At 49.2% G+C, this 14717-nt stretch overlaps 1 protein-coding gene across 3 annotated transcripts in view; it reads left to right on the top strand.

The window, feature by feature from the left end:
- TUT7 (terminal uridylyl transferase 7) overlaps positions 1-14717 on the top strand; it is a 2420963-nt gene that overhangs the window by 346155 nt on the left and 2060091 nt on the right. For all 3 annotated transcript variants that reach the window (XM_069625717.1, XM_069625718.1, XM_069625719.1), the window contains one exon: positions 1600-1777. In XM_069625717.1, the coding sequence (XP_069481818.1) occupies positions 1600-1777 (178 nt within the window). The remainder of the gene's footprint in view (positions 1-1599; positions 1778-14717) is intronic.

Consider the following 14717-nt stretch of genomic DNA (forward strand, 5'->3'; position numbering starts at 1 on the left):
CATTTTTTGTGCATTTGCCATTTTCTTTTCTACATTTTCGGGGAATCTTAACCTCTGGCATTGCTCTGGGCAACCCTCCAGCCCATCGTTCTTTGCCTGCCAAGCCATTACAAAAGGGGAAGACCATATGCAAATCGGGCTTGGTCCCACCCCAAAAGGGGGAGTCGATCCCGACCTGCTTGGTCACATCTCTTCTGCATGAGACAACAAGCATCCCCAGACATGTTTCAGCCTCATTGGTCTTAATCAGTGAGGAGTAGCTTGGGTCTCTGGTTCAGAATTATTCAAAACCTTCCACCCCTCACTTTTGTTTATGGCTGGATGATATTGACAGAGTGAGAGGTTGGCTTGAGGGAGGCAAGTTCACTTGCCTTCTTCAGTCCCACTCACTTTACTTGCTATACACGCACCTACGCACAAGTACTACTTTTCTCTCAGCAACAAGTACCTCAACTTGCACAGGATATCCGTAATCTTTCTCCACACTCCAGTACACCATAGTCTTTCTGTCTGGTCTCTCGGTCTGGCTTCTCCTGTGACCTCACCTGAGCAGCCCATATTTCTGTGTTCTCTTCATCCCCCTTTATATTCATCCTCCCACTCCCACTACTCCTGTGCCCACTAGGTTCCTTCGACAATCTGTATCTTGTACTTTCCCTGGAGTCATATCTTACAGGTGCAAGGCTTTAAAGCATTTCCCACTTCTCAAATGCTGGTCTGCCGGAGTTTTGTAATGGCGACCCGCAACATTAAAAAGTAAATTTCAAACTTCTCATGGTTCAACCTAGCCGTAAAGGTGCCATGGCCACTATCTCCATGGGGATTGTCTTGCATTTTGTAAGTCTATGCTTTCCATAGTCCTCCATTTTCTGAAACCCATTGTGCACATGCCACCAGATCCATTAGAGGAGCTACAGCTTTTCAGAGGCATGCATCGATCACCCATCTGTAGGGCGGCAATGTGGGTTATGCCCACAGCATCTTATTTTGTATTTGTATTTATTTGGCATTTATTGAGCGCTTTAGTAAGCATTACTCACTGGAGGCCTCCTACAGATGGAATTCTTCTTTGGTAATGCTTGTCTGCATAAACTCTTTACTTGGAGTACTATTGCCATGTCTCCTTCTTCCTAGCATTTGATTTTATTCTGTATAATCTGTCCCAACAACCTGGGACGAAGGGAGAGTGCTGGACAGAGAGCAATGCAATATTTCATTCATGGTGATCCAGGGACTCTTTGTCTCTTCCTCCTTTGCAAATTCCACACTGATGTCCTCATGTATAAGCCAGTGTACTCATGTTAGTGCTTGGTGAAAAGCTCATCAACTAGCATTTGGGAGCGTGTGTCTGTGTAAGTGTGTGTCAGGGAAATCCTGGTTTTGTTTGGATAGATGTGTGTAGGGTAGGGTAGGGCTCCTAAATTCTACAGCTGCAGGTTTTAATCACTGGCCTGCTGCAGGAGCACGGTTTACCAACAAATTGTAAAGGAGGGGGCACTGTGGACTTCATGTACATGAATAGTCATAAAAGTAATATTTCATAATGAATCAATATCTTGTGCATATAATTGCTTACACAATGTATATTGCTTTATGCAGGACAAAGAAGAGGAGCAGTTGCTTGTTACCTTGCCCCCACCAACTGTACAGCAGATGAAATTAATAGACCTGGCCATTGAAAAAATTGTCCAGAGGTTTGGATTAAATAATGAAGATTTGGAAAAACGACTTCAGATTAAAAGCGTGATGGAAAAACAAATACATCATAAGTTACCAGGTATTTTTTTGCTTGTTTGTTGTATTGTATTTGGGTTTGTGGTCAGCAGTCACCCAAGTAATATTTTCTAGAATACAGCATTCAGCTCAATGTGCAGTTTCACAATTATTCTCCCTCATCCAGGGGATGTCGGGCTTCTCCGGAGGGGGCAATATGGCTGCACTTGACTACCTCTCGAGCTCCAGCAGATGTTTCGCTGGGATGCTGCAGCCAGTTTGTGGGTCGAGACGCTGAGACTGGATTGACAGAAATCCTATTTTACGGTTGTAAGCAAGTCTCGTCTACACATAGCAAGCCCAATATATCCTGTTCTTGCTTCTTACAAAGATAATCTATCTTCTAGCTGTCCCACATAAGTGCAGGAATATGGCTGCCTGCGCCCCACTGCAGAGCATAGTTGCTGTTATGCTTGTGTATTTGAACTGGGTTAACCTTCAAGTGCATTAAGTACATGGCAATGCATCAACCTGTACCTAGCATTCAGACCTACAGTAAAGATTACCCCTGCCTTTGTTTTTTTTTAAACATAACTTTTTATTAGCATTTTTAAAGAACACATTTCCACGTTAATTGAACCCCCTTCCCCCCCCCATGTCTGGGATTGGTCCATTGGTCCCCTTGCAGAGAGTAGGTTAACCATTCGAGCGCAGCAAAGTTCTATATTTTTCCGACCCACTCATGTTCCAACTGGGGTTCCTTAGACTTCAATGTTTGTGCCAGTGCCCCGCCATTATCAGGATGACATACTTTGTATTCCGCTTTCGAGGTTAATTCTTCCAGTGCACCATCCAGGCCTATCGGTGCTAAGCCTCTATTATCTCTACTCTTCACCCCCAGGGATTGTTTTATTGCCTCCTGTATCACCCCCTAGTACTCTTGTACACAGGGACACTCAGTGCCTTATTTGGGCTTATCAGAATCCGTCCTCTTCTCCCACCCCAAAGTCTGCCTTACATTGTTTGAAAGACTTCACCTGTGGCCCCTCGAACATGTCTCAGATCTTTTGGCACCCTCCGTCCTGCCATTTACTAAAAGCCTTGCCTCTCCAGCCAGGGGTAAATGGTGTGTTATCAAAGATCGGTGTTAGCGGGGACAGGTAGGTGGTGATGTGGGCGCGTTTAATAGATTCATCCCAGGAATCTCGGACTAGAGAGAGTATTGTGCTACTATACATTTTGGCCGTCCCCTCTGCCTTGGGCTTCCATAGTACTATTTCCAAGTTCTCTCCTGCCACCGCCCTTCCATTGGTGTCCATATTTTGTCCTGATCACCCTTCTGCCAGTCTCTAATCACTCTAATTCGTACAGCCAAGTAATAGGCTTTAAAGTCTAGTGCCCCCATTCCCCCTTCTATTTTTGGGTGTCATTACCTTTCTTTCTGTCCTCGGTCTCCCGTTTCATGCAAATCTACTTTTCCCTCTCTATCTCACTCCATATGTGAATTGGGGCTAGATTTTGTATTTTCTCATGTTCCCCCGGCGGTTTCCCATGTGTGGTTAAGCCCTTCTTACTTCTGTCTCTTGCGGGGTCCGATGCAATGTGGAAATCTCCCGTTAGGATAATGGGGGCCTATGCAAATTTCTCTAGTCTGTTCTGAGCTTTTTTGAATTAATGCATCCTGTTTGGAGTTGGGAGCATATATTGTGGCTATTGTATAGCCCTTCCCCTTTAGGTTTATACCTAGGTATCTCCCTTGGTCATCAGGTAAGCACTTTGCCCTGATGCCCCAGCCCTTATTGCCATAGCAATGTGCGTGATAGTTTCACCACAGGCGGCCCCATGGCCTGCAATGCTTCCTACCTGCTTCCCCTCATTCCCGCCTCCTGTGCCCTCCCACCGGCCCCTATTGGCCATTTCCACCATGCTTGCCGGCGAGGGCCTAACCCCCGGCAAACGTGCTTCCTGCGCCATTTACCATCATGGCCTGCAGGTAAGCAGTTAGCCCTGATGCCCAGCCCTTATTTCCATAGCATTGTGCGTGATAGTTTCACCCCAGGCGGCCCCGCGGCCCGCGATGCTTCCTTCCTGCTTCCCCTCATTCCCGCCTCCCGTGCCCTCCCACCGGCCCCTATTGGCTAACTACACTTTCATCCCGGGCCTGTCTTGGGCAGCCCAATGCCCGGCAGCCCTCTTGGCTAAGGGCCTTGAGGCAAAGGGCGGCTCCTGCATTGGAAGCTCCAAGATGTGTCGGCAGGTGCACGCAGGGGAAGCCAGTGAAGCCAGCAGTTAACATACACCAACAAAACTGTAAGTGTGGCATGGGTGGGGTGTAGAGCAATTACTCTACTCTAGAAAGCCCTTGCCACTCTACCTACCTCTCCATAACGTAGACTGCCATAGTTTTGCAACATGCATACCTAGAGAGGTTAGTGACCACTAGCACAAATCCATCCTTGGCTGGACTGGAATTCTTAACCTTAGCCTGGTCGTATCTAGACAGAAATGTGAATGTTAGCATGTGCCACACTTAGATGGAATTCTTAACCTAGCTTGTGTCACAATCTAGACAGAAATGTGAATGTTGGCATGTGCTGCACTTAGATGGAAGTCTTAACCTAGCGTGCGTCACATCTAGACACATACTTAGGAAGACTTGTGATCACTCTAAATGCAATTGTAAATGTTGCCTTGTGATGGATATACTAGTGCCACACATGTAGGGAAATGAACCCTAGCTCGTGTCGCATCTAGATAGAAATATGATTGTTAGCATGTGCCACCCTCGTATAGAATTCTGAACTTTAGCTTGCGCCGCATCTAGAGAGAAATGTGAATGACAGCATGTACCGCACCTAGATGGAATCCCATAATTGCAAGGACAGCAATGCCAACTAACAATTCCATCCCTCTGCATACACCTCTCTAACTCTAACCAAACACAACCACAAGCCTTAAATGCAGCAATCCGCACAAACTTCACAACAATGCAACAGCAAAACAAACCACACAGACTTGCACAACAGCACACGATGACTACGGACCGTAAAACACCCCAAGCCCAGCCAACGGGACCACCGGGCTGAGGCTGCCAACAGCACATCGCTGCTCTCTTGTACTTTTCCAGCTTATTCCCACTAACCCACCCCCTCTCCTTTCTTCAGAGCCGCCGGAGCGCCAGGGGACGATAGTGCGTGGTACAAATGTCCTTTAACATTAACATCCCTGTCAGTTTCCATGGGTGTTAGGTCAAGATCATCCCTCAGGGCAAGGAGTTACCCCCCACCCCTCCCTCTTTCTTGCTGGCGTGTGTAGATTGGTGGATTCGGCTAAAGCCCCACATCCTTATCCTGTCTGTTCCGGGTGTGAATGTGGGTTTCTTGGGAAGCTATTATGTCAGGTAATTCCCTCTTCAGGAATCTTTCAATTTCTTTCAGTTTGACTGGGGAATTTAACCCGTTGACGTTAAGGGATATGAGTGTGAGTTTATCGCTAGCCATTGTCCCCTACTTGTTCCTGTGTTTGTTGTCTCCCACTGGACCCTTGTCCGGACCCCCCACTGTGGACCCCCCCCGCCTCCCACACGAGTCCCCCCCCCACCACCGCCTCCCACCCCAGTTCCCTCCCTCCCCATTCCCCATTTGGGTGGATTCAACCAGCATCTACCCCCCTCCCCCCCCCCCTCGAATCAGTGTCTCGAGGATTGAATCCTTCACTACTCCCAGACCGGTCCTCAACAGGTTCTTCCGAACCCATTCCAAGATTCTCCCCCCCCCCTCCCCCACCCCCCAAACCCCCACTCCTACCTCCCACACCCCCCTCCCCCTGCCTGGGACCGTTTATATAGACCCTATAGTGGTTTGCCCTCCCCAGGCTTAGATTGTTTGCGTGGCCCTGTATCCTGTAGTGCTGCTTGATCATTCAGCATTCTTTGCGGGGCAACTTCCCATTTCCTGTTGTTTTCCAGCAGTAAGACCTTTTAAATGTGACTGGTATCCTCCTCTCTTGTATCGTTTGGATCACACTGTCGACTATTCCGATGGTTTGCAAGTGCTTTGGTGATCATCCAAGGCGTGCCCTGGAGGATGGTTTTCTTCTTCTTCCATCCCCGAAGTCTTGCTCCCTCTTCATAGGACGCGATTCTTTGTTGCTTCCCCTGCCAGTCAAAGACTAAACCAAATGGAAACGTCCATCTGTAACAGATGTATTTGCTTCTCAGGAATGGCGGGGACTGGAGCCTTTCTTTTCCTCTTGCTAAGGGTTGACTGGGTAGGTCCTGGAAAAGATACATTTCTGCCCCATTGTAGGTAATCTGTTTGGTCTTTCTTGCTTTGAGGAGTATCCTTTCTTTAATTGTGTATTCATGGAGGGCTGCCAGGACATCCTTCAGCCTCGCCTCTGGTTCTTGCCTGCGGGGGCCCACCCTATGGATCCTGCCGAATTTTATTTCTGGTGAGTCTACTGCTTCTAAGAGGTCTGTGAAAATGGTTCTGACCACTGCGTCGAGGTCCTGGAACTACTCGGGGAGATATTGGAGTCGGATGTTGGATCTCCTGGATTTGTTTTTCAGGTACTCCTCCTGTAGCTCGAGATTGTGGGTCACCATTGCCAGGCTCTCCAGCAGGGTGCTGGCTCTCCTTGCGTTTGCCATCAGCTCCTGGATAGCTCTTTGGTTAATGTCTACCCTTTCTTCCATTTTGTCTATATCTCACTTTATTTCTTGCAGGCCCTTCGCTAGATCCTCTTGAAGTATGTCCATCTGTTTTTGAACGGTTGGCTATTTTGTCTCTGAAGTCATTGAAGTACTGCTTGAGAAGCATTTGTCACCGGTTGCTCTTGCTTGTCTTGCGGAGGCCTTCCTCCTAGGTCTCGTTGACCCCTCTGTCACTTGTAGGTCCCCGGGGAAGTTAGCCTCTCTGGCCCAGATTTTTGGCAAGGCTCCTTCCTGATTTTTCTTAGTCCTTTTAAGGGGTCGAAGGTTCTTTCCCTCTGGACTGCGACATGTCTTTGGGGGCGGGGCGTGGGGCATGTGGGCCCGCTTCACTGACCCCTTTCCGGTATGTGCTGCACAGGACTCGGGAGTTCTGCCTTTGGTTCTTCCTCGACCTTGTTTAGGTCCTCTCCTGCTCCCTCTCACTGTGCAGGGTATAAATCCTTAGATCTTCCGCTTCTATTATGTATATATTTTGTATGTCCTGTCTGCAGGGCTCCCAGGGGTGATGGTGGTAGAGCTGGCAGGTTCTGCCCTCTGCGGTCAGGCTTGACTGCTCCCCCTTTGATTTCTGCCTCTGTCTAGAATGTGTAGCTAATTACGGTTTGGGGCCCCCCGGTGCCCCCCCCTCCCTCCTCTGCTGGGGTGCTTGCGCCGCCTTAATCCAGTCCCCTGATCCCAGGTGGGTGATAGTTTGGGGTGTGCCCTTCTACTTATAGCGTTTGTTTTCTGGTCCCTTTCCGAGGTCTCTGTACCTGTTCCACAGCCCCCTGGCAGGTGCTGTCTCCTCTTGGTTTGCCGGTCCTCTGTTCAGTGGTTTGCTCCCTGTCAGTGGGGGGGTCACAGTAATGGTGCTGGGGGGGGGGGGGGGGGAAGCGGATTACGGCCGTGCTCCCCGCATCTTGGAATCTGGCCCAGGCATTCTTGATTCCATTAAAGACACAGAGGTGAGCATTATGCTTGTTCTTATTATTTCTACTCTTCAGCAGATTTAAATCTTCATAATTTCTTTTACAAAATATAAACTTTCGTTTTATTTTTAAACGAAGAAAAACGTATCCAGACTTCATTTCCCATGAACCCCAGTGTCTCTGGTACACTATATGCTCATCTTGAGTCCCATGAGGCACTTCCTGCCTAGGTCCTGTCCTCTTCTTTTGATGCCTTAAAACTGAAAAACTGTAGTACCTCCAATAAACCTGTTTCAAACCCTTGGTATGGTTATTAAACAACCTTCCATACGGGCCATTCGTGTACAAAGGCCTCTTTATGGCCAACCTTGGCAACTCGGGCTGCAGCCTGCTCTCTCTGCCCTGTTATTGTCAGGTCATCTTCTGGTCATCCCCTGTTAAAGAAGACATGTGTTAGGGTGGGTAACATGACGCAATGTAACAAAAGTAATGACATACATTCTTTCATCATTATATGCAATTTGCTTGAGTCAATGGGTGGGGAAAATGCTTGCCTCCATGTCTTTAATAGAATCAAGACTCCCTGCGCCAAGGCAGGGGTAATCTTTATTCTATGTCAAGACTGGAGGCGAGCATTATGATTGTTCAAAGCTATGAACTATTGCCCCTGCAGCGCTTGTTAAAGGCTTAAAGTAGAAAGTCCTAGACATGCTATCGCTGGACCAGTCTGTTGCTTTTAATATGTCTTGAAGGCTTGTGCCGGCCCCAAAAGCTTTGGAGACCATGACTCCCCCCACTGAATGCGCCCCAAATCTAGATACATCTATGCCTGCTAGGGTCATCATTTCTCACACCCAGCACGCTATGGTCGCTACTGCTACTGCTCTAAATGGTTTCCTGCACATGAGTAGCTGAGCTATGCTTGCCAGACGCTTGTCTGCTGTCTTTAGCTCGTATTCGTTGATACACTCTGCTACGCATAGTTTGGGATACTCTCGGAAGTAGGGTTATGAGATAGCTGTAATGTTACACTTGGTCCTTTTTCGCTATGGAAAAAGTGACTTCGTCCGGGCCGAAAGACTTTCGGTCTATCGCTAGTGCTTTCACGTCTGAAACTCTTTTGCACGACACTAAACAGAGTAGCATAGATAGTTTCCCTGATAACTACTGGTTGGATAAATCTCTATTGCGAGGCCACTCTAGAAGTAGGCGTAGAACTGTCGATATGTCCCATAACTGTGCGTATTTGGGAAGAGGTGTGCTAGTTTTTACTCCTCGCATGAGTCTTACTATGGGTGAGTGCTCCCCTATTGGCACCCCTTCTAGGGGATCGTGCTCCGCTGAGATGGCTGATCTGTAAACTCCTATGGTGTGGAAAGCTTTCCCTTCTCTGGCTAAGGAAGCTAGAAAGCTGAGTACATGTACTAAAAGGGTAGAAATGGGATGAAGGTTGTGCTTGTTGCACCATAAGCTCCAACTCTTCCAATTGTTCTCGTAACTCTTGAGCGTAGAGGGGGCCCACGACTGCTTGAGTTCTGAAGCTGGTCCCGAAATGCGCGCAAGCTCCATCTGCTCCCAATACTATGCACGCAATGAGAGGTAGTTGGTCGGTCCTCGTCGAGGATGATGGTTCCCTAATGGATCTCGCAGGAGATCCTCTCTGGGAGGGAGGATTTGTGGAAAATCTGTAGAAGGTTCCATCAGAACTGCAAACCATGCTTGCGACTTCCAGTTCGGGGCTATCACTACCACTTCGCTCTCTCTCTCCTGATCTTTGCTAGTACTCTGGCTAGCATTACGTAGGGCGGGAAAGCCTAGTGTACTGCTACCGACCAGGTTTGCAGAAACTCATCTGCTCGTTGGGCTTCTGGGTCTAATTTCCAGCTGAAAAATCTTGGTAATTGTCTGTTCAACCTGAAAGCAAATATGTTGGTGTTCAGGGGCCCCCAGAAGGCTATTATTCGTGTGAACACTTTCTCGTGCAACATCCAGTCGCTGGCGTCGTGCCAATAGCGCGAATTCCATTCTGCTATGAAGTTCTGAATGCCTGGGAGAAATTCCGCTGTCACTGAGATCTTGTGCTCGAGGCAATAGTTCCAGAAGGCCTTCACAAGTTCTGCTAGCATGCTGGATCGCGTCCCCACTTAAGTGGTTGATATATCAGATTGCTGAAATGTTGTCCATTCTGAGCTAGATGCAAGACTCTGCCTTGTCTTTGGTGACCACTTTCACTGCGAACGAGCCTGCAAGCAATTCTAAGCAATGAATGTCTAGGTCCAGTTCCTTCTGGGACCATATTTCTCCTGTTTCCAGGTGACCGCACCTTGCTCCCCAGCCTACTCTTCTGGCGTTGGATTCGATGACTAGCTCTGGCGTGTCTCCAAATATGGCAGGCCCGTTGCAGGCTTCCATGTTGTGTGGCTACCATTCTAGTTCTGACTTTGCTTCTGGGTCTAGAGGGACTCATTTGTGATACACTAGGCAACCTTGCAGGTGTCAGATCTTTAACTGCTGCAGGGCTCGGTAATGCAGGGGCCCGTGGAAGATAGCTTCTAGAGACGTTGCTAGCAGGCCGACGCTTCTGGCTAGGGACCGGAGTGATATTGCGTCCTTCGCCAGCGTCGCTCTGAGCTCTTTCTTTATCGCTCTTATCTTGTGATCCGGGAGCTGCAGGGTCCCTTTCGTGGTATTTAGTATGAACCCCAGGATCTCTAGACATTGTTTGGGTGAGAGCTCTGATTTTTCTAGGTTTATTAGAAAACCTAGAGGAAGGAGGAGATCGGACACCCATTGAGCCTGTTAGACGAGTACCCATTTGTTCTCTGCTAGCATCAAGATGTCGTCTAAGTAGGCGATCGTTCGGATGCGCCTCTCTCTCTTTGTCGCAGCTACTGACTTCATAATCTTTTTGAAAGCTCACAGCGCTGATGCTAGCCTGAACGGTAGGCATTTGAATTTCCATGTCTGCTCATTTCACATGAAACCTAAATAATGTTGGTCCTCTACGGTGATGGGGACTGTCAGGTAGGCATCTTTTAGATCTAGTCGCATTAGCTAATCTCCTTTGCAAAGGATGTCTCTGAGGAGGTGTACTCCTTCCATTTTGAAGTGCCTGTAAATCAACCAACTGTTCAATTCTTTTAGGTTTATCACTGGTCTCACTTTCTCTTTCCTGTGAACCAGAAACATGTAGCTTATGAAGGCCTGCCACGCTGTGCTGCGTTCTATTGCACTCTAGTATCCTGAGTTCCCTGTCTAGAAATTCGTTTTTTTTGCGCGCTATAGCGATGTGTATCAGTCTCATCTGTTGATAAGGTGGAGCTCTGAATTATAGGCAGGAACCTGTCACTGCTTCACAGCAGCCATGTATCGTTTGAAAGCATTTGTCAATTTAAGAATAATGGCGTCCTGCCCCCGATTGGGGGGTGGGGGTGGTGGTTGGTACTTCTCTCACCTGATGGAGTGTTTTTGTGACAGTAGTATCCACATTCCCTGCGTCCCCTGTAGCCACGTCCGCATGCTGGGAAGAAGGCGTGTTGGCGGTATTCCCAGTATTGAACCCTGGAGTTGAGGTCTTCTCTGTGCATGGAAACAACCGGACGCACAACCTCTGTTGCGACTGGCCCCGGCACAAACTCTTGTTGGGAAAATCTTCTGAATATATGATTGGGCTTTTTCGAGGGCTTTGTATGTACCCACAAATCTCCCCATTTCTTTCACAAAAACTTTGACAAAAAGTAGACCTTGGGCATCCTCACCCGCCTCTTATGATGCTAGAGCTCCTAGATTTGAATTCACCATTAATAGAAGGCTCCTTCTCCTTTCGGAGGACAGGGCACAGTTTGCATTTCCTAGACGGCATACTGCTCTCTGAGCCCAATTTGCTAGGATCTCTGGATCCACCGGTACCCCAGTGTCTCTGGGCCTTTCTGTTAAGTCCATGATTTTAGCTATGGGCCCTGCTAAGTCTAGGACGTTTTCTTGGCAGCCTCTCCAGGCTTGGTCCATACCTTTTCTTAGGTCTCTGGCCGCTTTGGAGATTAATCATCTTAGGGTCCAGCTTCGGGGTCTCTGTCACCTTGCCCGGCAGCGCATACGTAGTCTCACCTTTTTTTTTCAATAGCTTGTTTAGCCTCTGAGCCATGTATGCTATTACTCCAGACAACTGCTATTTGAACTTCGGTGTATGATTTATTCAGGATCAAACATAGCTGTCTATTCCTCCTTGTGCTCCTCTAGATGCTTTTCTTTGCACTTCCTCTTTCCGCCCCTGGTCCTTTGGGAAGCTTTGGAGTCTGGATTTTTAGATTCTGATGAGTCATCGTACCCTGTGTTTTGCTCCCCTGGGGAAGGAGGTAAGAGGCTTGGCACGGGCGATTTTTATCAAGAATGCATCATTTAGCTTCTCAAAAGCGTTGACTGCCTCAGGCGGACTCCTCTTATCCTCCTTGTTATGAGCCTGGGGTGTTGGCAAGGCTTTGCGTTTGCGGGTCTGATCACTCCCCTTACTTGTTGCCCTGCTAGTGGGCTGTTTGGAAGACATGCTGGCAGTCTCTTTAGAACCGGTTTTCTTTAGCCCGTCTTCGATGAGGTACTCCAGAGCATCTAGTCTTTCCTGGAGTGGGCGTGTACACACTGTGCCACAGCGTCCGTCAAAGAATCTCATAACACTTGCTTAAAACTGAGTCAAATCTGAATCTTCTTCCTCAGAGTATACTTGCTCTTTACTTTCAGCACTCCCCTCTTCTGATTCCATAGTAATAGTTTGCCTGGGTGCTTGAAGGATGCAGGCTGAATGGCACATCCTCCTGAAGGGGGTGGGGTGGATTATGAGGGGTAAGAGGCTTTTCTTGGAAGCTGGCCTTCTCTCTATTAGACCTTCAATCGGTATGGATCTGGAGGTCTTTATTCTCGTGTGACTTGCTCATTGTCATTTGTGGATGTCGGGTGCTGCAGGCAGCTAAGGTATTGCAGAGTCTGGGGTGTTGCAGCTTGTGTGGCTTGCTCAGGTCTTATTGCCTAAAAACGTGTTGCCTGGCATTTGCGATCGTTGTGTAAAATCTTCAGCTCCGTTAGAAGAAAGGCCCCAGCATAGGGCTGGATGCTTCACGCATGCGCGCAGTAACCTGACTTTAGCAGCTCTTGCCAGGCTCTAAAGTTAAATAGTCCTAATCTGTGTAAAGAATTCTGGAGTGCGGGGTGCTGTTGAGCAGCCTGGGAAATGGCTGCCTAGCTTCAGAGGTCTGCATCATCGGCACATATCCGACTACATCAGCGTTTTGCTCTGCCATTCTCTGATAATACTCATCATGGTGTATTGCTGACACTCTGAGCTGCATCTACCCCCAGTCCTGGGCAAAATCGGAACTCTGGAGCCTTGATACGACTGCTCACCACCCAACTGTGTGGGCGGCCATCTTTCCCCGAACTGTGTGGGACCTTTGCTTGCCTACCTAGGAGCTGCTGCGGAGCTGGGCTCATCACTGCGGTGTACCGCCGCTCACTGGAGCCGTGGGTGGTGCTCTGCCTCTCGCCACCGGATGCGACCCTGCCCATGATTGTTGCCGACTGCCTCACTCGGCCCGTGGCGTGGAGAGCCTGGGCCCCACTTTGGCCGTGAATGCCGTGGGGTGGCTGTGCGGTAGAGCGGCTCCCTGCAATCACTGCCGTCCAAGTCGAACTTGCCATCTGGAGCTGTGGGCTTGGCCGCGCTCAGCGCCTGATGCATTCGGGACTTGGAGTGGTGGGGACGGTGGACCACCTGTTCCACTCTGCTAGCCCTGAAGCCACGATGGATTCTTGCCGTGCTCGCATTGCCCCTAGGGACCACGCTGCGAGCTGCGAGATCACGGCCCGGTGCTGCATCGGAGTTCCTCCTTTCACTACACCACAGAGCCTTGTGTACGACCTTGGACTTGAGGAGTAGGCCATCCTTCCGCCAGTACAGGTGAATAGCTTTTGGGGGGGGGGCGCTCTCCTTGGGGTTCCGTGTGCCTGGAGGTGCCGGACCTGCACAGACCTTTGTTGCTCCTCCTGTGACCCACTGACTACCTGCGGGCGTTTCCTGCACTGTGAGACACTGCTACGCCCATTTCTTACACCTGGGCCATTCGTGGGCCGCGGCCGCACGGCCTGTGCCATGTCAGGGGGGGGGTGACCCCTCTTCCTATCTCCCATATCATTGATGACGCCTGTGTGGTGGTTCGGCCCGCGTGTGGGACCTGCCCGCGGCCTTCGAGCCCTGTGACCCTGCATATATAACTTTGCCAACACACCATTGGAGCTGGACTGTTCAGGCCTCAGCGCTCTTGTAACTTTTTTCTCCCTGCGCCTTCACGTAAGGCTGTCCTGTGGTACATCTTCCACGGCCGTTAATGATCACACGCTAGAGGCAGATACCTACATGCAAGCATATATTAGCTTGCCATTGCTATTTGCATCATCTATACCAACACGGTCTGCCGCATATCCTCATTACTTACCTAGTGACTGGTAATCGATTTGGCCGCTCTCCTATAGAACAGCTCCTGCCTGTGTATTAGCTGGCCAGTCCCAACAGCTGTTACCCTGCCCCGCTTGACCTCATTCCAGTTTCTTGGCACCACCTGACATAATCACCACCTGCGGTTTGCCTTGGTCCGGACAGCTGTATCGCATACCATTTTCAGTCTTCGCCTATCTGAGCATTCCCACGTCCTCAACTGCACAATAATGCCAAACAAATCTCGTGGCACCAACAAAGTGGGGGCCATGGACAAGTTTACCAAAGCAACACCGAGATCGGAGTTGGGTCAAACATCCTCCAATCAGGATGAATCTGATTCACGTCCAGGCACGCCAACTCCTGACCTCGCCACAATGATGAAATCCATGCCCAAAAACTTTGCCTCGTTCCATGAAAAGTTGGATGACATAAATGCCAATGTTGCATCGCTGAAGTCCCAAATTGACCCGGCGGGACCAGGATCACTGAGGCAGAGTCTAGAATTGGCACTAACGAAGATGGACTGCACGCCCTTCAGGACACGGTTGCCTCCCCTCACACGCGACATGAAGACCATAAAAGCAAAATGTGAAGATTTGGAATCCAGATCACGCAGGAATAACATAGGGATCATTGGGGTTCCGGAAAATTCTCTCAAAGGCCGCATGGAACTGGCGGTTGAAAACCTGCTTAAAGACTTGCTTGACAACCCTGACGGGTCTCCTTTTTTCACTGTTGATCCTGCCCATCGCGCCCTATCTCCGCGACCTAAACCAGGAGACTTTCCTAGACCTGTCATTGCGAGGATCCTCAACTACAGGGACAGAGATCTCCTCCTCCGTCGGTCCCGTGAAAAGGGTGAGCTGAGCCTTGGCTCCCAAATCAGGATCTTCCCTGA

The sequence above is a fragment of the Ambystoma mexicanum genome, chromosome 6p (genome assembly GCF_040938575.1).
Source record: "Ambystoma mexicanum isolate Mex_15411 chromosome 6p, UKY_AmexF1_1, whole genome shotgun sequence".
Classification (NCBI taxonomy): Eukaryota; Metazoa; Chordata; class Amphibia; order Caudata; family Ambystomatidae; genus Ambystoma; species Ambystoma mexicanum.